The following is a 23,239-nucleotide window of genomic DNA, read 5'->3' as shown; positions in this document are numbered from 1 at the left end:
CATATAATTACACTACCTCATCTCAATTAAATGCACAAGCATGCATGCTTTAATCATGTAAGTGAATTGTTATCAGAATTATTTCAAATGTAGATATCTCAGTCTATACTGACCATCCTTAAGATTGGTGTGTCAGCCTGGACCTAAATAAGGGCTCTTGATTTTGGAAATAATTTTGGAAGAGTCATTGTCTTATCAGAATGAATGTCTCTTTCCTTAGAACCAAAATAATTTTTTTCCCTAATACACATGTAGGCAATTTTTTATTTCTATTTGTCTTGCATCTTGGACACCTGTTGTGGACAGCACAAGGAGTAGCCTGGTTTTCTGTGTTATTTTTTTTACTTTACTGCCTTTCCCCATTAATATAATGGAAAAAGAATGTCACTTGTGGTCTTGTCTCAGATTCATATCCTTCAGAGTTATGCTTTATCAGTGGTCTTTATACTGTGCTGTGTGATGCACTAAAATAAATTAAAATAAATTAAATGCTGAAAAATTCTCTACTTCGTTCAAAGATTAACACATTAAGACTCAAATAACAATATATAAGTTGCCATCTGATTATCAGTCATGTAGTGCTTCTTACTCCATTGTGTCAGTTTTGGAAGGGACCTTAAAGATCATCCAAGAGTTCCAATTCCCTGCCATGGGCAGGGACAGCTTGACAGCTTCCACTAGACCAGGTTGCTAAAAGCCCCATCCAGTCAGGCCTTGAATAGTTTCAGGGATGGGGCATTGGCAACTTCTCTGGGCAGCCTCTTCCATAGTCTCATCACCCCTACAGTGAATAATTTCTTCCTAATCGCTAATTAAAACCTACTTTCAGTTTGAAGCCATAACCTTCAGCCTCCTTCAGGTACTGGAAGTCCACAATAAGATCTCCCTGGATCTTCCCCAGGCTGAACTTCCCTCTCAGTCTGACTTCACAGGGAAGGTTTCATAATCTTCTAACTGCAAAATCTCGAAGAAACTCAGTTATATCTGTTTTTCTCCACAAACAAGAGAGCTATGAAATTGTAGGGTCTTTTTGAAGAGTGGGTGGAGTGGTGGGTTTTTATTTGGTTTTACTCTTCTAGTGAAATAAGAAACTTTAAGATAAACTTAATTTATTAGACAAAGTACCTACTTTACTAGATGGCAGTATTGTTACCACACTTCCCCTTTCTGCTTCATTTCCCTTTTTTGTCAGGTGCTCTTTCAATTCTTCACTCTTTTTCACCTCTTTTCATATCAATTAAATGCTCTTTGGGAACATGGATAGGCAGTTTTTGTATATTTGTAAAGCACCAGCAGAAGACTGTAGATGGCTGAATGCAATCACAGCCAAAAAATAACATTCACATCTGGTCTTTCAAGTACATTAACATCAATTTACCTAGGACATTTTGCAATGCAGAACTCTATATTACTTTTTCCTTTATCTTTCTGGAATAACTGTATATAAGAGTCACAATCTGGACTCACATAAAAATGTGAATTTCCACCAAAACAATACCAGAACACCAAAATACAAAAGCCCTTTAGATCAGGAACTACCTCTGACTGTGTCTGTATGGCATTTGCTGACAATAGGCCTCCAGTGAGGGTGTCTGAAGTGGAATTACATAATGCATATATATATATATATAAAATGGAATGTGTCATTACTGCAGTGTTCAGCTATATTTGGAAGCCACTACAACAAAGCACTTTCTCCCATTCTTTTTTTCTTCTAAATTTCACAGAAAAAAAAAGGTGTCTTTGATATATGAATCATTTTATGAGACCATCTTTTTATTTTAATAACTGCTAATTTGCACACCTAACATCAATTGCTGGTGCAATTAATTGTGGATGCAAATCAGAATATTTAGCTGTCTAACCACCTGATTGTGCCTATAAATCAGTGATAGTAATTATGTGTGTAAATGTTCATTTCAGCCTGCAATTAATTTGGCCAAAATTGAAAGGACAGAAAAAAAATACCACCCTAGGCTGAAATTTGGACCCCAGTGTGTAAATACAGAAAGTATCTTCCTCCTCTAGTCTTGAGTTTAAATTGCATAGAGCTAAGTAGACAAAGAGCAGTGATTCCCCAGCCCCCAATAACTCACTGCCAGTGTTTCACAATAAAGTGCAATGGGAGAGGAAATATTTCCATATGGCTTCATTAATCACAACATATTTGCCATGCACAGCCACTCAGAAGAGCAGGTAAAGAACCCTAGGGGCCCTCACCTGCCACAGTATGTCATTTTTGTAAAGGGAAAAGTATTTTTTGTACAAATGCTGTAGAACTGAAGTTGCAGATGGCTCCACTGGCACAGCTAGAGCCTCCTGGCACAACTTTCAGCAGCCTCCTGGCACAACTTTCAGCAGCCACAGCTCCTTTAGGAATTTTTAGCAAGGGTTAGTGATATCTTAAAAGAATGATGCTGAAGGTGCTGTCTGCTCCCACTCTGTGCAGTATTCCAAGGTGTGCCCGTTGGGCAGGACGAACAAACTCCACCCAAACAATAAACTGCAGAAGGAAATAGAAGCCTTACCTGTCCCTTTTGTGCTGCAGGACTTTAATGAGAGGTCTAGGAACAATCAAATGGATTGTGACTGAGGTCCAATGGACCCCATTAACAGAATTGTGCAGCGAAAGATGCTTTTCCAGATCAGTGGCTTTCAGATCTGGGCAGCAGGCCATTTCACTTTACCTAACCCCAAAGACACCAGAGAGCCTCAGTTATCCCATCAAACTCTGACCCATCTAGACCTGCTCAGTGTTTTGCATGAGAGTTACAGTTGGTGTCTTGTTTACTGTACCTCTGTGGTCTCAGTCTCTGAGCAGTTCATTGCTGCTTCACTCGCACATGGGACTTTGATAAAATTCAAAGCCACCTGGTGTGATTTTAATTTAAATGTGAGTTTAATGTGTTTTCCTTTTAAATTGCTGTGATGTGCATTGTCAAGAGAAATGCTGCAGGCTCAGATCTGTCCTCTTAGCTGTTTCTCGGTGCTAGTCCCTGGTTTTGTCTGGTGAATATTCCTGAATAAAAACTGCTGCTCTGCAGCAGAGTGTGCATTGGTACAAGGATGCATTTGGTCATTCTTCAAGATAGCAACCAAGTCTTGGGCTCTTTGCCGGTCAGAAACCAAAAGTCTTCTCTTTATCATAAAACACCTCCAGAGTTACAACTGAGTAGAGATTAAAAGGTTGCAGGCAGCCTTTGTAAAAAAATATTTCACAATTCATCATGCTCCACCAGTTATGAAAAGAGTTTCAAGACAAGAATGTATGGAAAGAAGAAATCCTGAATTACTTTATCTTAACTAATTAAAACAATTCATATTGAAAGTGGTTAAAATTTACTAAACTTTACAAAATTGCTGTGAAAACATATTAAAAATACCATAAGAAAATGCTGTCAGGAACAGGATATGAAAGTTACCTCAAGCAAAAAACAAACAAAGATCCACATCAGCTAGTAGCCCACTGGGCTATTACTGCAGGACACAAGGCACCCTGATGTAAGATGATACCTTAATCTTCAAAAATTTTCAATAAGTGAGACTGGGGATTTTTTTCAGCCAGCCTTAATTAGCTTGGAACTAAAATTGTAGGAACAATGTGGGAGCTTTTCTGACACGGAATAACTGAGATCAGATCAGAATAACAGAGCAGATCAAAGGCCACACAGAGTGATCACTGTGCTGTGACTCAGGTGTGTCATGGGAGGCTGCTCCATGCTCTCCAAGGGTCACCACAGGCATCGCAGCATCTGGGTACCAGCCTTCAGAAGACATCCCTTGCTTCCTAAAACCACTCATTACTCCTGCACCCACCAAAATCTACTTAACATGCTGCTTGCCAGGTATTTTTCCTGCTGATTGCACAGGCCAGGAGAGCTGCAGGGCTTTGCCTATTGCTCCCTTTACCTGCCAGTTACTACAGGGAGTAGCAGCAGCTGTCCTGTTGGGTTCCTGGCTCCTGCTGCTTCCCACTGCTGCTGCTGCATGGGAGATACCGTAGTGAGTCATTTCTGATCTCCAAGGGAACCCACAGCCACATCTCCACTCCTCCTAAAATAGGAACTCACAGCTACATCTTCTCTCCAACTAAAATAATCAAACTATGAGGAAAAAAAACTCTGTATATTTGGCAGTATCTGAAATACTCAGTGCAGATGGGTGGAAAAGCAGGACAATAAGCTAAGCCATAGCATAACTACAGGCTAAGACCACCTCAGACTTGCAGTGCAGGTGGTCCTCCAAGCCCTAATTGAGCCATGCAGAGGGAGATTAGTTCTTTGCAGGTTCTCATTAAAGACTCAGTTTTGTTCCTCTCATTATTTGCAAAACCGCTGAGGAGGACCATATAATAGAGATATCACATGTATACTTCAAATTAGAAAACTGTGTCCTTGAAAGAAATACTATTTAACAAAAAGAAAATGCTAAGCTTTTTTAATGACCTTATAAAGTTTAGTCTTGTCTTCAGTTTAGTTTACTCTTATCACATCAACTATTAGAAATTGAAATACAGCAATCTTTTAAAATAATGTTCATTATTTTGAAGTACATTGAACAAGATGTTATTTGCAAGCAGAAGTATAACCTGTAAAATATCATTCTGTCCTTCTGTAACCACTCTCTTTCATTTCCAGGTATTTTCACACGATGTACTTGGGTATCCGGAGTCGACAGAGTGGAGAGAATGACAGATGGCGGTTTTATTGGAAAATGGTGTATGAGTATGCAGATGTGAGTATGCTGCATTTGCTAGCCACCTTTCTGGAAAGTGCGCCACAGCTGGTCCTGCAACTCTGTATTGTTGTACAGACTCGTACACTCCAAGCTCTCCAAGGTAGGGGTTCATTTAATCTATTTATTTTTTATAATTTTTGGAAGGTGTAGTTTCCACACATACATATTTATCCTTTGTTCAGACTGCTGTGTGCCTTGTAGTCTTGGCATAAGAGCAGATCTTGCCTGCTAGCTGCTATTTAGCTGTTAACAAAAACTCTGTCAAGAAAGTCTGCGTTATTAGAGGTTTTTTTTAGCCTTTTTTTTAATGGCCCTGGGCTGTGGGTAGGATTTATAATGTTTTGCTTTTTGCATGTCCTTGTAATAGAAGAGCTCTTCTGATTATCCACTGGGCCAATGTGAAAATTGCATCAATCAAACTATTACTTTTCTCCCTATGCTTTTTTCTGTGAATGTTCAAAACCCTGCAAACCACAGTAATGAGGTTCATATGGCATTATGCAAAACAGGAGACGGCACAGGAGATAGCAGCAATTCTGTGAAGAAAATGCCAATGTTTATGCCCATCAGTTCTCAGCCATGGTTATCTGAAATAATACAAATCATCTCTCGAGCAGTACTCATTCCTTCACACTCTGGGTTTCCTTCTAAGGTTGATGCTTTCAGCAAGTGTGGTTACTTCTTTAAAATGGTAAATGAATGCATATGTCCTGCTATATGGCTTTGTCAGTCAGTGATACAGATATTATCATTCACTATTGCTTTTCTCATGCTGCTTTTGGCTACCTGACAGCTGTCCTTTTGTATTGTGCCATTGTTTTGCCTTATGGCTGCACCTGAATGGAATTGTTTAGCAAGGGAACAAAGTAAATGAGAATTTGGGATCCAGAAGGCAACAAAAATACCACAAGGCAGTGAGGAGTGAAGGAAGGAGGGGAGAATCAGAGGGAGAGAGGAAGGAAATGCAGAGTTTTTGTCATTTGGTGTTAGAGTAAGCACATAGCTCATGTGCTTATCACTGTACAAGAAGAAAATGTGACAGCACCTTGAGAAAATGGTGGGTCTGGTTAACTTGTTATGAGTAACATGCAGGGAGTCTGATTGGGTAAAAAAGTACTGGGCACAAAGTGGGTAACTGTGTGAAAATCTTGATCCTGGACAGTTTCCTGTGGATAAATCGGAGGCTTTACTTTTCCAGAGCTCTGAACTGTCACGTAATAAAGAGCTGTACTTCTTCCTGTGTTTTTGTTTCATTAGATCTAAAACTCTGCCACCTTAATGAGAAAAGAAAACCAAAGTTTCTATTTTAATTGGTTGATGCTCTGCACAAGGAAGTTTGCCTATACTCTTCCTACTGCTATTTCTCAAAATGATGAAGCCCCACACCAACAAATTCAAACTGTTATCATTGAGGAAAAGGTATTATCACTTCAAGATTTGTCTCCCCAGAAAAAGTGAGTCCAAAGAAAGACCTAGGAGAAGAACATAGAATACTGTATGGTCAGGTGTAATTTAGCTATCTTCATAAACTATTAATACAGAATGCCTCTCCGTCCTCATTTTAGTGCAATAACAGATCTGTGTCTGAGAGATGTGCCTGGTGAGTAGGCACTAAGCCTGTGATGCACTCTGCAAGTGGTTGTTAATTAGAGAAGACCTGAAATGCCTCAATTTAAAAGGCAAAAAATGGTTCCTGCAGCCTGCAATCAGCTCTGTGAAACCTATGTATCAGAAACCAGAAAGTAATAAAACTATAATTATGGATTTCAGCTGAGAAGATTGAAGGTATTTACTTATGTTCTCTTCCCCCATTTTCTTCCAACTTCCACAGACAAAAGGATCCATTAAAAAAAAAAAAAAAAACTAAGAAAATTAAACAAGGTTGTAGTATTTTCTTAAACAGTAGTACCATTATACTCTCATGATAAAAGCTAATATGTTTTAGCATCTTACCAGCTCTGAAAATCCTTTCTGTGCTTTCTCTCCTTTCTTAAAGAAATTATAAGGATAATGCATTACACCATAGGATGGTGGATTAGCTGTGAGGCTGCATAAGAAGAGCATCATTTTTCTCAGTGGTATCATGCTACAAATGGGTGTTTTAAAAGGCCCAGCCATAAGGTATCTGCTTCAGCTAGCTGTCTACTCACTGAGCCTGTTAGAGAGATTTCCAACATGGATCAATAAACAGGGTGTTTGATTGATTTTCTTTGTTTAGGGAATGCTACTGATTTTTTATTATTGTTCTTTTAGTTCTCTATCCCACAGGACAAAGTTATTATGAGAGTTGTTAAGTGACATCACTGGTTCGTGTTCTTAAAAGTTTATGACTTTCACAAACCACAGATTTGGCATGGGAAATTAATGGTCTGTAAGCAGGGTACTTCTAATATTAATCCATTAATTACTGCAAGAAAAATTTAAGTATTTTTATTTATGAAATTCTATATTTTCAATTCCAAATGCAACAAAATAGCATCATTCCCAACAAGACAATTCAGGGTTACTGAAGATTCTAAGTTTGTAATGGGTGTTGGCTTGATTCAGACTATTTCTTATTTCAGTAACTAAGGCCTGCTAGTCAAGGTAAGAAATATGTGCAGACCTGTACATGCATCTTTATGATGATAATGAAAAATATTGTGAGTATCTATGAAACCTTCCCTCTCAATCTCCCATGGACTGCAGTAAGGACCACTTCAAAAGCCCTGAGGATGCACCACAGGATCCTCTAGCACTTGCCTGGGCTCCCCAAGCATGAGTTTTAAAGCTGCAGTGTAAGCTTCTAGCAAGGATTGTGCACCCCTGTATCATGACCCTGCAGCAGAGCAGGGCTTGTCTGGGAGGCCATCAACAGCCCTTATGGAGTGTCATCTCTCTCCTGCATCCCCATCCAGAGATATCCCAGCAATAATAAAACAATAGCTAAATTATCTGATTATTTCTTAAGATTTCATCAAGACTGGCACATTTAGAGGCAATGTTTACTCTTACTCTGCCTACAAGCAACAGCCAGGTCTCACCTGAATGGAAGGAATGAAATTGTGGGGAAAGCTGATGATGTCTAGGTGCTAGTTTCTCAAGAAGACAAACAACTTCAGTTTGACAGTGGCCTAAACTGGAGCTGTGCTAATGCCCCTACTACTTCCACCTTTTCCACTCTGGTGATTCCTTTAAGTTTAGAGAAATATCTGGTCTCTAGAAGGCTGACTGATGTGACGTGAAATATGCAGTTCCTTCCTCTTTTCCTCACAGAAGTGTTTCTCCTGCCTTTGCTCTGAGGGCAGTTGAGCCCCCTGGGACAGGGGGATATCACACCATGGATAATGCCAGCCCGGGGGAGGCAAGGCAGGACACAGCATCAGGGCAGGTGAGGAAGGTCAGGGCTGTCCCTTTATGTGGCACCTCATCTTGGAGTCCTGCTCACAGACTAGCAGTCATCTCTTGGCACTCTTCTTTTGCTTATTTCGGTTTTCCCACTATGCCTTTTGATTTTAGAAAGGCTTCTCATCTGAAAATGCATAAACACCAGCAAGCAAAAAATCCTGCTGACCATCTGATTGGAAGGAGATTCTCATCAGTTATCATATAGATACTACTTTCCTATTCAAGGGTATGGTGTTCTAACCACACCTAGATGAGCACATAAACAAGATTACTCTGTGGATTTGCCACAGATTTCATTATTTATACTGTATTAATTAACACATTGCTTAAATTATAGATTAGCTTCTCCATTCCTGTTTACTGCATTGACAATTTTTTCTTTATCAGCCCCTGGGAGGTTTGTTCTGGCTTCTCCATACACTGCTATTAATCAAAGTCTCTATCAAAGTTTAATCAAAGTCTAATCAAAGTTTATGTCATATAAAGCTGCATTTCATAATAGGGACTGACAGTAGTGCCAGAAGCAAAATGAAAAGTTCAGACCAGTTTATAAATTCATCAAGTTTCATTGAAGTCACCACACACTACAGAGCTACTGGATTCTGCTGAAAATTCATTACCAGGAAATCTCCCTGGTGAAAAATTTTCCCATTTTCTACCAACTCTGTTGGAAACCCTACACTGTTCATATGCTGACACCGCAGCCAGTGTGCAAAAGTTTACAGTGCCACCAAGCACCATTCTCCTGTCTTTCTACTCCAAACAAATTGCTGCTCCTGCCTGAGCTGAAAAAGAAGCTCAGAGACTTGATAGCAGTTTATGACATGGCTGATAGGTCCTAACTTTATCTGGCAGAAGCAAATTGTGTTGTTAACTAGTTGATTAAAAAAATCTTCTGGCAAAGTTCAACTTTGTGTATCAGGAATTCAGACTCTTTTCATATCAGCACAGTAAACTGAAAATAATTTAAGTCTACAATTTTTTTGTGTGGACAACTTTATGCTTTTGCACGGCTTTTCTTTTTTGCTACCTTACAGAGCAATTTTGGATTGCTCTGTAAAATGCTGCCTACATTTGCAGTGTCCTATAAATAAATATATATATAAATAAATAACATAAAAAGAATTCTGATGCAATATTTTATACAATTCTATGTATATTTATATGGAAATCAGGTGCAGCACTTGAGCTCTGGGCAAGTTGCCATTACTTTTCTCTGTGTTGTTGAGGTTCTGCACCACTGCAGTCCAGCACCTAACTTTTCCACAGAGAAACTAAAACAGAGCAACCTGTAGTTACAGATTCTGCTTGATACTTGGCAAAACAGATTTCCAGTGACAAGGATCAACAAGTATGATATACTATGGAGTAAATGTGTTTTCTAGAATTTATTCTTAAACTGATCCGCAGGTCCTTTTGCAAATTTTAAAAATGTTATCTTGTGCTCATTAGAGTAGAGCCATCATATTAGCATACCCTTGTTTCTGATAGTCCAGGAAAGGACTTCCTGAAGGCGATCATGTCAAATAATCCATTTCACAACCTAATTGCAATCTTAAAACTAGTTAAACCCTTAGAATCTAATATACCAGTTGAAACTTTAATTCTCTGATTGATAGAGGCCTGCTGATGCTTGCCCTGACTTTTTAATTTTATCAGCAATCTGTCCATATTTATTCTTGTGCCATTCCTGTTTTTACACTTGTTCCCTAAGGAAATGGGGTTCATACAATTATATAGCCCATATCTGTCTTTCAGTCCTGCTTTTAAGAACTTCTGATCCATTGCAGTATTTCAATCAAGTATAAGAGAACAACCAACATCTAAAAGATAATTATGTCTTCTTAAATGTTGTAAAAAAAAGCAGTCAACACAAAGAAAAAATAAATAAAAATAATTATATATTTTTTAAAATATATATATTTTTAAAATGGAGAGCCTCTACTACAGGGAAAAGTCAGACTTCAGCCAATACTTTTTTGATTACATACCAGCCACCCGTCATCCCAGGTACGCATCCTTCCAGACAAGGAATTGCACTGCTTTCCCCTGCCCAGTGGGACTGTTGTGAATGACAAATGGGAATAGGGAATAAGAGACACCTTGATGGAAAATCATTCCTCCTGCTGTGCATTCTCTCATCTCCTGAGAGGTTCTGAATTTTCTTCATAGACTTTTTCTTCCTCGATCCCAGTCTGAATTCATCTTTGGTATACACAGATGACCAAGACTGAAAAGAGTCCAGATGACATTTATCCAGAGTTCCCATATTTCTCATGGCAATATCTCACTAGGTATGATCTAGGGTTGTAATTCCCAGTTCATTCAGGTACTGGACTAGTTAATTCTAGTTATTTAATGATCCTTTAAAACACACAGGCTCTTCTGTTGTCATGTCACTCTGATGAGGCTTCAATTACATTAAAAAATCTATTAGCAACTAAATGCATGTAATGAAATTTCATCTCTTCTCTACTTTTCCAGCCTGCAAGATGCCCCTGATTTTTCCACATATCATTCTCCTTTCCTACATTGACAATATCTGCCAAACATTATGTTTTAAACACAGGTCATTAAGAGAAGTATTCAGACAAGATTGGTTCCAAGTGTAATTGAAAAGGCAAGAGTAACTCTGCTCCACCCCAAGGATTCTTTATTAGCATTTTAACATAATCTGCAGTATCTTTCCTTAATTAGTTCTTCTACCTGCCTTATTTCTCTTCTACTTACTTCTCTTACTTTCCCTAACCTCTCAACTGTCACCAGAACTTTCCCATTAGCATTGTAGTCACCATTTTGCCATTTGATAGATTAAATCTGCCTCATTTTACTTGTTGAGAAAGGGGTTATAAAAGAGAGAAATAGAGCTATTCTAGACTCTGAAGCTCCCTTATGATCTACTTAATTTTTAATGTATCCATTCTTTTTCATACACTTTCATCTTTCAAGGCTAGGTAGGACAAGGCTTTGAGGAATCTGATGTTTCTGAAAGTTGTCCCCGCCCACGGCAGAAATTTGGAACTAGATGATTTCTAAGGTCCCTTCCAACCCAAGCCATCCTGTGGTTCTAGATTTACCTTTGTTTTCAGTTAGTTATTTTTTTAAAAAGCTGCTCTAGAGCTTTGTATGGTATTGAAGCCTGTGTTGTAGTCCTGCTTCAGCCAGGTACTTGTGAAATGACTCCTTTTCAGTCACATGGCACCAGCTCTGAGTGGGAATACTTAAGATGCTTCTCACCAACAGCAGGATATCATACATTGGCTTATTTTGAATCCTGAGACACAGAGGGTTTTTTGCATTGGGTGAAAACAAGGAACTTGGAGTTTTGCTTCCATCTACAGTAACACAGATTTCCTTTCTGTTTTTATTTTCTATCAGCTAGCTTTGTGTTTGAGCTCTTATTTCAAGAGCCCTTATGGAAAATTGTCCTATAAAGCACAGTCTTTATTGTTCATCATTCTTTTTTTCATTTCCATTAAAGAACCATTTCTGAGGTAGGTTTTGAGGCTTTTTTCTATAAGTTTTTGGGTTTCAGTGTTCGAAAGCTCCAGAAATCCTTCTGTGCTTTGGCTCAAAGAAAATCCAAGTCTCCCCCACAGAGAAATGGGGAACAGAACAGAACAATTAACTTCTACTGCTTTCACTCATTTCTCTAAAATTCTGTTAGGCTTACTAAAAGATTTATTTTTGTTTGTCCCTCCCTTTTATATAAATTAAACCAATATTTATGTGATTCAATGCTATTTTGCTACAATTAGATGTCCTGTAACAACCTCTCTACTTTTCATAACTAAGTTTAGAAAGAATACTCTCTGCTTTCTCTCAGAAAAGCTGTCAGTTGTCACATTCTGGAATATCTGGGCTGCCTTCAGCAGCACTTGTTCTCCAGTCTATATCTGACAAGTCAGAGGCTGCCATAACGAGACAATTCTGTGCAGAATTTCTCCCTGTAATAATGGTTTGAACATCTCTATCCATATCCAAATTTAACTCCGGAATTCTGCAGCAGACTGTAACAACTACCCACTATCTTTCCCCAAAGTGATTTTGTATGCAAACAGAATCTGTTTTATCAGGGAACCCTTTCTGAAACATCCTTCTGTCATTCTATTCACACACAATTTTTGCCATTATTTCCATCTTTTCTGAATACCAGCTCTCTTTCAGCACCCATGTCCAGGGAGTGATTATGAGACCATGGGTGTTTCTGTAACCCTATAGCTCTTTTTGTAACTCTATAGTGCTTTATGCCCTGTGTTTATTTCCTGTGCTTCCTGATGACCTGATGATGTCCATTCATCTATCTAAAAGTATGATGCATCAATACAACTTGTAAAAGCAAGAGGAAATATACACAGGTACATTGTCAGGAAGATAAGGAGTTGGAAGAGTTAAGGTGTTGCTTCTTAACAAACTCTTTTAACAGGATCTTAACCCCTGAAAGTCAGAGATGACTAGTGAGCATTTTTATTCTTTCTGCTTGACTGAAGTAAAACAACCCTAATTCCTCTAGCAGCATTAGTAATGAGGGGAACTGCATCAAACATTTTTTCACAAATAATATGTTCTGGTGACTGTTTCTTACTGAGTTTATGCTGATACTTTTATCCTTGTTTATTACCTGGTAACTGGTAAAAGACCAGAGGATCACACAGAACTATATAGACATATAAATGAGTTTGCATTATGATGCAAAAAATATAATTTTTGAAGCTTGGACACTTTGAACACTTTTTCACTCATTACATTAACAGGAGAATGAATAAACTATTCAGGTCATTCTGAGTGAATAGCAATAAGGCTTCATAACATACTAGCATGAAATCTGCATAAGTAATTTTAATAGAAAAAAAGCCATTAAAAACAGTGTTAAGTAGATTTAATATACATTTTACTGCTACTCTTTTTGTCCCCATTCTTCTCGCATTAGCTATCCTGGCAACATTTGCAGAGAGAGGTGTCTCTAGATAAGCTTCAAAAACCTGTTGGAAGGTCTCAATAAATCAGCTGGTTACCAAAGAGAGTAGGTTGGTGCCTCCTTCACTAAATTTTGAAAAATCTTGTCATATATTTGGATATTTGAACATGACTTTAGGTACATATTTTGTCATGCCTTAGAAGTATTATGCCAGTCTGAAAGAAACGAATTATAAGTGGTTTTATAAATTTACATTTGCATAGGAATATAATTTAAAGATTGGTTTCTCAAGGCTTTTTGATGCAGTTTGTTCAAGTACCAAGCTAATAATCTCACCTCTGGGTTATATTTCCAGCTCACACCAATCAAGTGTCTTGTCACAGAATGAAAGAATTTGATAGGTCAAGGGGTCTTCAATCAATCATCTGGTCCAAACCCTTCTGGAAGCCCAACCATATTCAAAAATCAATCAGGTTCCTCAGAGGATGTCTCTCTGAGTTTTGTGCACTTCTGTGGTTGCTGAGCCCACAGCCTCTCTGGGTGAACTGTACCAGTGCTCACCACCCTGGCAAAATCTCTTTTCTTACAGCAAATCAGATTTTCCCTTGCTTTGATTTTGACTCACTGTATGCCTCTAAGTTTGAGGGTTTTGTATAATTCTCCCTTTAGGCAGGAGAAAATGGCAATTAGATATCTCCTCTAGGTTTGCTCTACCAGTCCTCCCTCAGGCTACACACACCCAACTCAGGCACCATGTGCTCTGGTCCCTAACATTGTGGCTATGAGTGGACAAGGGAAGGGTTACAGGTGTTATAAACCTGGACTTCTACAAAGCCTTTGGCATCATTGCCCACAATGTCACTCTCCCTAAATTAAAAAAAGATAGAGTTGATGAGTAGACTGCTAGATGGACAAGAGAGTAGTTGGACAGTCACATCCAGAGGGTAGTGGTCAGTGGCTCAGAATCCTGATGGATATCAGTGACAAGTGGTGTTCCTCAGGGGTCCATATCGGGACCAGTGTTATTTATTATCTTCATTGATGACATAGACAAAGGAATTGGGTGCACCCTCAGCAAATTTGCAGATGACACAAAGCTGAGCAGTGCAGTTGCTGCACGTGAAGGGAAGGATATCATCCAGAGGGACCTGGACAAGCTCAGGAATTGGGGCCATGGGTATCTCATGAGGTTTAATAAGACCAGGTGCTAGTGCTGCGCCTGTCAGGGTAACCCCCAGTATCAACATGGGCTGAGCGGTGAACAGATCCAGAGCAACACTGATAAGAAGGACTTGAGGATGCTGGTGGGTGGGAGGCTGGATATGACCCAGTGAACTCACTGCCCAGAAAATTAATCACATCCTGTGCTGGGTCAAAAGCAGTGCGGCCAGCAGGGCAAGGGAGGGAATTCTGCCCCTCTGCTCTGCTCTGGGAGATCCCACCTGCAGTGCTGCATCCAGCTCTGGGGTGCCCAGCACAGGAAGGACATGGACCTGCTGGGACCGAGTCTAAAGGAGGCCATCAAGTTGATCAGAGGGATACAGAACCCCTCCCACAAGGAGAGGACAAGAGAATGAGGATTGTTCAGCATGGAACCAGAGTGACCTAACTGTGGCCTTTCAGTACCCAAAGGAGGTCTACAAGGCAGATGGAGAGAGACCATTTACCAGAGTGGACTGACAGGACCATTCTATGATCCTATTATTTCAGTGATCCTTGGCCTCACTCCAGTTTGTGAAGGTATTTCCAGTAGTGGTGGCCCAAAATGACATGAATGTGCAAGTTTTCCTTTGTCTTTGTAAGTCACTCCTCTCACTCTTCTGAGATCCCTCTGCAGGGCTGCCCATTTCTCCTACAGATCAGCTGCCCCCCTCTGATGGATCCAGGCTTTAAGGGCATTATGAGCCTGGAGGTATCGTGAAAAGAAATTCTTTACTGCTGCAGGGAATGGCAAAAAAACCCAACAGAAATTATTTCCACATTATCTACAGGTTGTTAAATTTAATAGTGCCTTCACAAAACTGCTAACGTATACATTGTGGTAAAGATAGCCTGAGACACAAAGTAGTGCATTTAGTTTCTGCAAGCATGATATATTGCCTACACACTGAATTTTATTTGTTGGGGAATGTCAGAAAGTTGGTGGCATATCCTTCTGCTCCCTTTTTGTTGTGCTAAAAGTGAACTTGCCAAGGAAAAAATTCCAGTTTCATTTTGGGTTTCTGTGTTTTTATGACTGGTACGTTTGCTCAGGGATGGGAAAAAAAGTGATGCATGCTTGGCACAGAAGAAGCTTTCCTGTGTCTAATATAGCAGAGAGAAATTTCAGTCGTGATTGTGTCTCACCCAAAGACTGCATAAATCCTCAAAGATAAGAATTAATGTGAGTTCATCATGCAGTGACCTTTAAATCTTCAGTCACAGAGCCAAAGTGAATGTCCAGCTTCACACCAAAAACTGATCTGAAATTTTCTGTCATTTTCATTGCTAGTGCATGTTGATCTGTTAATCTAAAAATTACCTTTTTTTTTTTCCTTGATTAACCAGAAAAGTAATTTTTTCTGTTGAGAGTGATTTTAGCTGCAAGGTGCAAAGTGGGAATGTTTAAAAACTTTAAAGTTTTAAAGTTTTAAAACTTTAAAGGTTTTAAGATGTGCCTTGCATGGCATCCAAGTTTAGTGTCATATAGGATATACTACAAATGATGAAATTTGTATGGGATTTCATAGCTGTAACTTGTTTGATACATATTAGTATTTTTCAGCTGTGTGTTAGGCGAGTATTAAGATGCAAATATAAAAACCCAATGTATTTTTGCTTTGTGCTCAGAGTTTTGCAAGTATCAGTAAATAACCAGTGTTACAGTGAGACTCAAAAAAATTCAGGCACAGGAGGTTCACCCCTGTGGGCACCTTCTCACTGAACTCAGTGGAACTGTTTTAATGAATAAAATCTACTTGCTGGGCTGGGATTTATAGGAGCATTGTTTTACAAAAAGATATTAAGTAGCTGTCTTTTGTGTTAAGCATGACATTCTACCTAACCTAATGGGGATAAAAACCTATTAAAGGTATTTTATTAGTTTTTGGTTTCCTAACTAATTTATAATGAAAATGAATTTAAAATATTTTTCTTTTTCCATTGGGTGTTATTTCTCACAGTATGTCAGTTAATAAAGTGGTAAACTATATTCTGTTCTCTGTATATAATGAATACAGTTTAAAAACAAATCATAAACATCTTTTGTGTTACTGCTGAAGGGAGAATTTCTAGTGTTGAGTGGGGCTTTTAGCATATCATTTGTGCATGGGTGGCCAGTGTGCTCTCAGGAGTTAAGTAGCTTGGGCAGGAAGAATCTCATGGTATGAGATTACACAATTATTATTGATCCCAGGCCCTTATAGCTAATAGACTCTGCTTCTGCGTGTTCTTTCCCACCCTGTGGATATTTCGAGATGCAGAGGAATTCTTCCACACTCACATAATTGAGTCAAAAGTGAATTGAATCCTCCCTCAGTGTGACTTCTGGCACAGGCACAAGTAGTGCTCCCTCTCATCCTCCAGCAGCCATCCAGGATTGCCTCACAGTTGTGCAGGAGCTCTGACAGCTGCACCCTCCCTGGAGCTCCTACCCAGTGAAACCGGGAAGACCCCAGAGCCCAGTGGCAGGGTCAGAGAGCAGCCCAGGGACTGATTGGGAGCATCCTACAGGGGCTGGGCCCTGGCACCATGGGGCTTTCAGGGCTCACGTGTAGCAGAGATCAGCAGCAGCAAACCCCTTCTGCCAGCTGCCATATGGCTCTGAGCAAGGCTGCTGCCATGTCCCCGGCGGTGGGGACAACAGAGTGACTCACAAAAAACCTCCCAATTCGCTGCAGCTTTCAGTCTGCAGAGCGAAATAACCTAACCCCCATCTCATGCTTTATGATGTACTAAAATCTGCAGTGGCTCAGGGGCTGCTTCGTGAGCTGTGCTGTCGTCCCCATCACAGGGGTAAGTGAATGACGGGGTGTACCCCTCCTTCAGCCATCTGCTGCCACCCTGGCGTCAAAGCCCTCTGAAAGCTTATGCAACATCAGGCTGTCTTCAGGTTTTAACGAGTGCCTTTGGTGCTCTCATAGTCTCCTTCCTGCTCTGTGGTACATTGTCAGGAAGACATTCATTACCATCAGAAAGGTGGATGGATAGATAGATAGATAGATAGATAGATAGATAGATAGATGATAGATAGATAGATAGATAGATAGACAGATAGATAGACAGAAAGACAGATAGATAGACAGACAGACAGATAGATAGACAGATAGATAGATAGATAGATAGATAGATAGATAGATAGATAGATAGATAGATAGATAGATAGATAGATAGATTAGATAGATAGATAGATAGATAGATAGATAGATAGATAGATAGATAGATAGATAGATAGATAGATAGATAGAAGGAAGAGCTGTTTGAGCACCATCTAGTAAAGCTGGATCTTTCCCAGGTTTCCCATGCTGTAGAAGGGCATTCAGAGCTCATTTTGAGCTACTAGGTTAGTCACTCTTGGTAATGAAGCTAAATAAGTAAGATGCCCCAAAGCCATAAAAAAATTGAGCTCTGGTGATTTTCTTGATCCTGACCCTAAGTGACACGGTAGCATTTACTCTCCGTATATTCATAGCAGCTTGTCATCCTTAAATATAGCTCAAAACATAACTGCTTTCCTCAGTAGCTGGGCTCTGTGCTGGTTTTGCTCAACAGAAGGCAGAAAATGTGCAACGTGAGTCCAAGGCAACAGTGAACTGAAAATGGCTCCCCATGCCTTTTCTTCAGACCCACTGTAATCCCAGCAGATCTCTCTCACACCCTGAGACCAGGATTCTCATCCAGAGGTTTTTAATGATGAATTCTCACCTGCAAGCACAGTAGACACTAAAATCATTTACAGTAAAAAGAAATTCTGCTAGGGGATGAATATTTTATATCTTTTTTCTTGGCATTTCCTCTAAAAAGCGTGATTTTACTTTCCACCCCTATGGAGTCAGTTTTGTTATAAAAAGCCGGCTCAGAAATGCCTGAAAGTATCTTGAATGGTGATTCAGTAGGAAAGAAACAGGGCTACAATCATTTGCTCAAAAAGAAATCCAAAGGTGTTCTCTGTTTTTGAGGGGTTTTCTTTCACTTCCTTGATAATGAGTGTAGCAGCAAAATCAGGAAAACAAGATGGGAAATTTGCATGATGTAGCCATACACCTGGCTGACTTATTTCCACACCTGCTCTGGGGTGCTTCACTCTCAGCCACTTCAATGCCATTCCTTGAGTGGCAGAGCCGTGCAAACAAGGGAAGAAACAGGCCTTTGGCTTCACAGCAGCAACACATCCTGTGGCAGCAGCCTTTGGAGCCAGATGGGTTTTCTGAGCAGAGCATAATGCATTGCAATTGAATTGATATTTTAAGCTAACACATGTTTAGATCAGAGAGGCTCACAACACAGTCACTTACAATACACGGCTGATTGCTTCATGACAGAAGCAGATAAATGCTGTAATGGGGAAGGTGGTATCAGCATTTCACTTCTAAATTTTGATTCTCAATTACTGAAAGCAGCTGTAAGAATTCACTTTTAGCTGGGGCTTGAACAAGGATATAGGCCAAGACCCAGAACAATCTAACAAGCAGTAGGAGTTTATCTCTTTATGAAAGGTTTCCTAGTATGAAAAAGCTTAAATATAAAAGGGCAGCAAAATCTGCTATCCCAAAGGCAGGGTCCTGTGTTTGTTTCTCAAACTGAGATACAATTGAGGCAATGAGAATGAACAGAGCTTTGAAAAAAGCTCTTCTGAAAAGATCAGCTAGATAAAATGTACAGAGCTGCAAATGATCTCTATGAAAGTGCATTAGCTATACTTCATCTAACATGAAAGCTGAAGGACCACTAAGTTGAATAGTAGCAAAGTGAGAATTGTGTGTTGAGGAAGTGTTATCTTTAAAATATTTGCCTGTAGAAGGTATCCCTTTGCTGTCAGGTATCACTGAGGCCAAGCACAACAAGTAAAGGTGACCAAGGATTGAAGAACATTATTATTATTATTGTTATTATGAGTACTACTATTATTATTCAGCATTCTAACAGCAAATGCTTACAATCTAGCCATTGTGTCTTTCAGGGTTCTGCTGAGATAGAAAAAGCATTTTTCTTAATGGCAGGCTATTCCTGAACTGTTTATTGTAGAATTTTTTATACTGTTCAGTGAAGTGTCTTGTTCTAGTTGTTATCATCAAATGAAGTAGCAAGTCCATCACAACTGACTTGTGTTATGTTTGTTACTACACTTGGGGAACTCTTATACATTAAGGGCTTTTTATTTCCCCTACTTGAGGTTTCATCAATAGCAGTCATCAAGACCAAGTCTTTCAGATTATATATTCAGAAGTATTTAAACTAGCTCTGCAGAACAAATTAGGAAGATCAGACACATTAAGAATATCTTCTGCTTTGACAGTATCTGTACATACTGTGAATCAATTTCCAGATTTGATTCTAAGTAGAGCATTTTTTATGCAGTCTTGAAACAGAAGAGACAGATAGCTGCATACACAAAAGTTAAAAGTAAGATTGAAAGGTATTATAGAAGATGATTAGACAAATATCTGAACATGAGTAATTTGTAGAAGTCTTCAGCTAAGAAAGGATTCCAGTAGGAGACTTTCACACATTTTTCTACATATGAGCAGTACCTGCTATTAAGTAAAATAGTCCTGCTGGGAAGGCAATAGAAACATGGTTCTAAGATACCTAATTTCTGGTTCCAAAAACTGTATATTAAACTTTGCCAGTTTAAGTCTGTAAGGAGAAAAGATAAGATCTGAAGCCTTCATAAAGCTGGAACATAATGAAGAGAACACCAGTCTTTTAGATCACATCTTTGGGGTGATATTTTTGTTTCTTCTTAAAACACACCAATAACCTGTTACTTTGAAAAAAAACTTTAAAAATTTCATGTCTAAAGTTAGGAAAAGGGATCCATAGTTAAGCACATAAATATGTAATCTGCTTTCCAAATGGATAAGTATGTATAACTTAAAAATTTGTAGTTATGTGTTTGTAAATATGTTGAGGCTACAGAGGAATTATCTATCTAAATACTTGTTGATCCAAATGACAGCTTAATCCACTAACATAGTATCACTGAAAATGATGAAAATATTTGAGTATTTTTCTGATATCCCGTGAAATCATTAATATCTTGTAGTCTTGTAAAAGTAATAACCCAGTCACAAGATATTTTACAAATTAAAGGGCTTTCATGACTCCCTTAATAAGCACTAAAAAATAATTACCTAATTTTGAATATATATTTCTTTAAATAAATAGGGTTGTCTGGAGTACAATTAGGTTTTCTTTAATTTTTGCTCTTTTATTGATGTATCTTGTAACTGTGAGACTATGAACTTATGAGTCTGCATTTTTGTTGCCTGATAAGATGGTCAAAAGGAACAAATTTTTTCCCTAAGGACAGTATTAATTAGTTAACTAATACTTAGTTTTTGATTGCTTCCCCCATATGGACACAAAAACAGACATACAATTTCATTAGCACCTCACCTGTGAGTGCTAAAATGTTTATTAGTTCTTCACAGTGACTATTTGATGTTGGTTCCAGTTAAGCACTACTGCCTAAATATTCATTCCCTGGCTTATTAACCCATGGTAACTAGTCCTATATCCTCCTTTTTGTCCTCTCTATTCCCTCACCCAAAAACACTTTCTCCTCACTGTTGTTTGCAAAAGACGCTGATTTTAATGACAATGTCATGAATTTTGAAGAAAAGGTAGTTAATGCTTTCAACCAGTATTTCTGTTGTCAAAACCAGATGCTTTAGCTTCTGGGTATCTTTGAACACAATCATTTAAATATATTCAGCCCTCTAAAGCCATTACCAAGGCTGTAATGGTACAAGTCACCTTGTGTTTTTATTATGGCCTCTCCCAATAGTTAATGTCAGGTGTCAGATGAGGAGGAATGCATTTGGGTCACAAAATTCACTCTCCTGCTATGAAACACTAAGAAACTAACTGAACAATACTATGCTACAAAATGCAAAACAATAATCAAAAATTAGCATTATTGTCATTAACTGTGTCCAAAGTGAGGCAAGAATACGCAAACTGAGTGGCTCATTATTTATGTGTGGAAGGATTTAGGACTGAGAGTTGAGATTTCTGTGCAAGCTGGCAGTCAATTTGTATTGTTCCCCAGCAGGGGTATGAGAAATGTGCCCTCTTCTCCTCACTCAGGACTGAGAATTTATCCTGCATATGAGCATCCTTAAAGCTACATATGTTTGGCAGAAGTCTGCATATCTGCTAACATTTCCTTTAAACAACTGCAAGAAAAAAGAAGTTTTAAAAAAAAAAGAAAAAAGCAGTAGCTACGTGCATGATCATAAATATTGCTCTAGCCTGTGTGTTTCCATGTCCCAGTAAGATTCAGGGTTTCACCAGGGAATGCAAATTGAAACTGACTGCAACAGTTGGCTCTAGATTTTGTTGTCAGGGAGCAGTATTCATTTTCCTCAGTGCCTGATTTCTGTTGCCTTTCTGCTTAAGAGAAAAAAGAACAAAAGGGGATAAGGAGGCAGATTGAGAGAGCATGGCATAGAAATTAAAATACGCTAAAATTATACCTTCTTCCTGCTATGAAGTGCCATAACCCCAGGATACTGAGAAACTAGATCTAAAATAGCAGAAATGTGCTGTTACAAGTGGGGAAGAAAGAGGCAACAGATAAAGGTACTGGCCAGCAGAGTGCAAGCATGCAACTGAGCTGCCAAACTTGAATTTACATTTTAATTTTCCCCCTACGCCAGCTTTGCTCAAAGCCATTTGGAGGCACTGTGGATCTGAGTCCTTCTGCAACAATGCTGAAGAAAAGCACAAAGCCCATATCTTTTCTTCCAGCCCAGATTTCATCTTGGAACCATCACAATACCAACACCCTGAATGGTACCCAGCACAGCAGCCTTGCAGAAGCATGGCCTTGGCCCCTGCTTAGCATTGCTCATGGGGATCCCATCCACACCTCCCGCCCTGGTGTAACTCCTGTTTTAAGACCTGCAGGAATTATGGGCAGCCTCATGTACCTGTATGGCAGCGCTGACACTCCCCTGAGCTTCAACAGTCACACCAAGCACAGCTGTGACCTTTAGGACAGCCAGCCTCACATCACCCAGGGGCAGGCTGCTCCCTCACCACTCTGGAGATATTTGAACCAGTCCTGGGCCCCTTTCATGGGTGTCTCACAGAGGAGAGGGAGGAAGCAAGTGAATTCTACCAACATTTCACACTAGAAGTTCAGTTTCACCTTTGGTTCTTGATAGACAGTGATTTGGTCTGGTTTTGGCTCAGGTGCAGGTTCATTTCAGCTCAGTGATTTTAGCTATTTTTCTCAGATGTCATCCACTGTCACAGGATTACTGTTGCCTTTTTCCCAACCTGGAAATGAAACTCGAGACAATTTTAGTAAGGAGCTAATATAAAAGGGGATCTTTATTTGAAGGCCTTCAGAGGCAGTCATGGAAAGATGTCCACAAAAGCCCACCCCCAACCAGAGGTGAGTACATTTTTATGGGTGTTAGGAAATTAGAATAATTGATAAAAAGCACCAATTTTGTCCAAGGAGGACAAGTGGTGATGAAATTCCCCCCCCCCGCCCCCCCCCAGCAGGTCAAGCCCCTTCTCTGGAGCCCCCCTTCAGCACCAGTTGCACTTTGTCCATGAGAATGTACCTCAAAGAGTTGTTCTTGGTCTTGGTTCCCAAGAACCAAAATAGGATAGGGGCCTTGTACCCCCTGGGGCTTGGAGCTCTGGAATTTGTTTTGTCTTTCTGCTTAAGAAAAGGCTATGGAAAAGTACTGGGAAAATTAGCTACTAATACAACAGGTGACAAAGTTACAAATATATGTGTGAAGAATACAGAGAACATAAAAGATAAAAAGGCAAAACCTAAACAGTGTCACTGTGAGCTATTATTTTAGAGGATTCTGGTGGAATATATCAGTTCTCAAACACCACTGATCATCTGGCTCAGGCTCTTCTTCTGACTTGTATATTAAATGAGCTGACATTTGTTTCAGCTCATTTTGTTTTTCTGCCAGAATTCAAGCTATCTCAAATGAGCTTTTTTTAGGAGTGTTCTTCTCTCAG

The 23,239-nt window shown here is 39.3% G+C and overlaps 1 protein-coding gene across 1 annotated transcript in view; it reads left to right on the top strand.

Moving 5' to 3' along the window:
* XKR4 (XK related 4) overlaps positions 1-23,239 on the top strand; it is a 211,851-nt gene that overhangs the window by 131,461 nt on the left and 57,151 nt on the right. Inside the window, exon 2 of the mRNA XM_086888017.1 lies at positions 4,638-4,837. Within this exon, the coding sequence (XP_086744143.1) occupies positions 4,638-4,837 (200 nt within the window). The remainder of the gene's footprint in view (positions 1-4,637; positions 4,838-23,239) is intronic.

The sequence above is a fragment of the Cyanistes caeruleus genome, chromosome 1, assembly GCF_971803275.1.
Source record: "Cyanistes caeruleus chromosome 1, bCyaCae1.hap1.1, whole genome shotgun sequence".
In the NCBI taxonomy this organism is placed as follows: domain Eukaryota; kingdom Metazoa; phylum Chordata; class Aves; order Passeriformes; family Paridae; genus Cyanistes; species Cyanistes caeruleus.
This window is presented reverse-complemented; position numbering and strand designations above follow the sequence as displayed.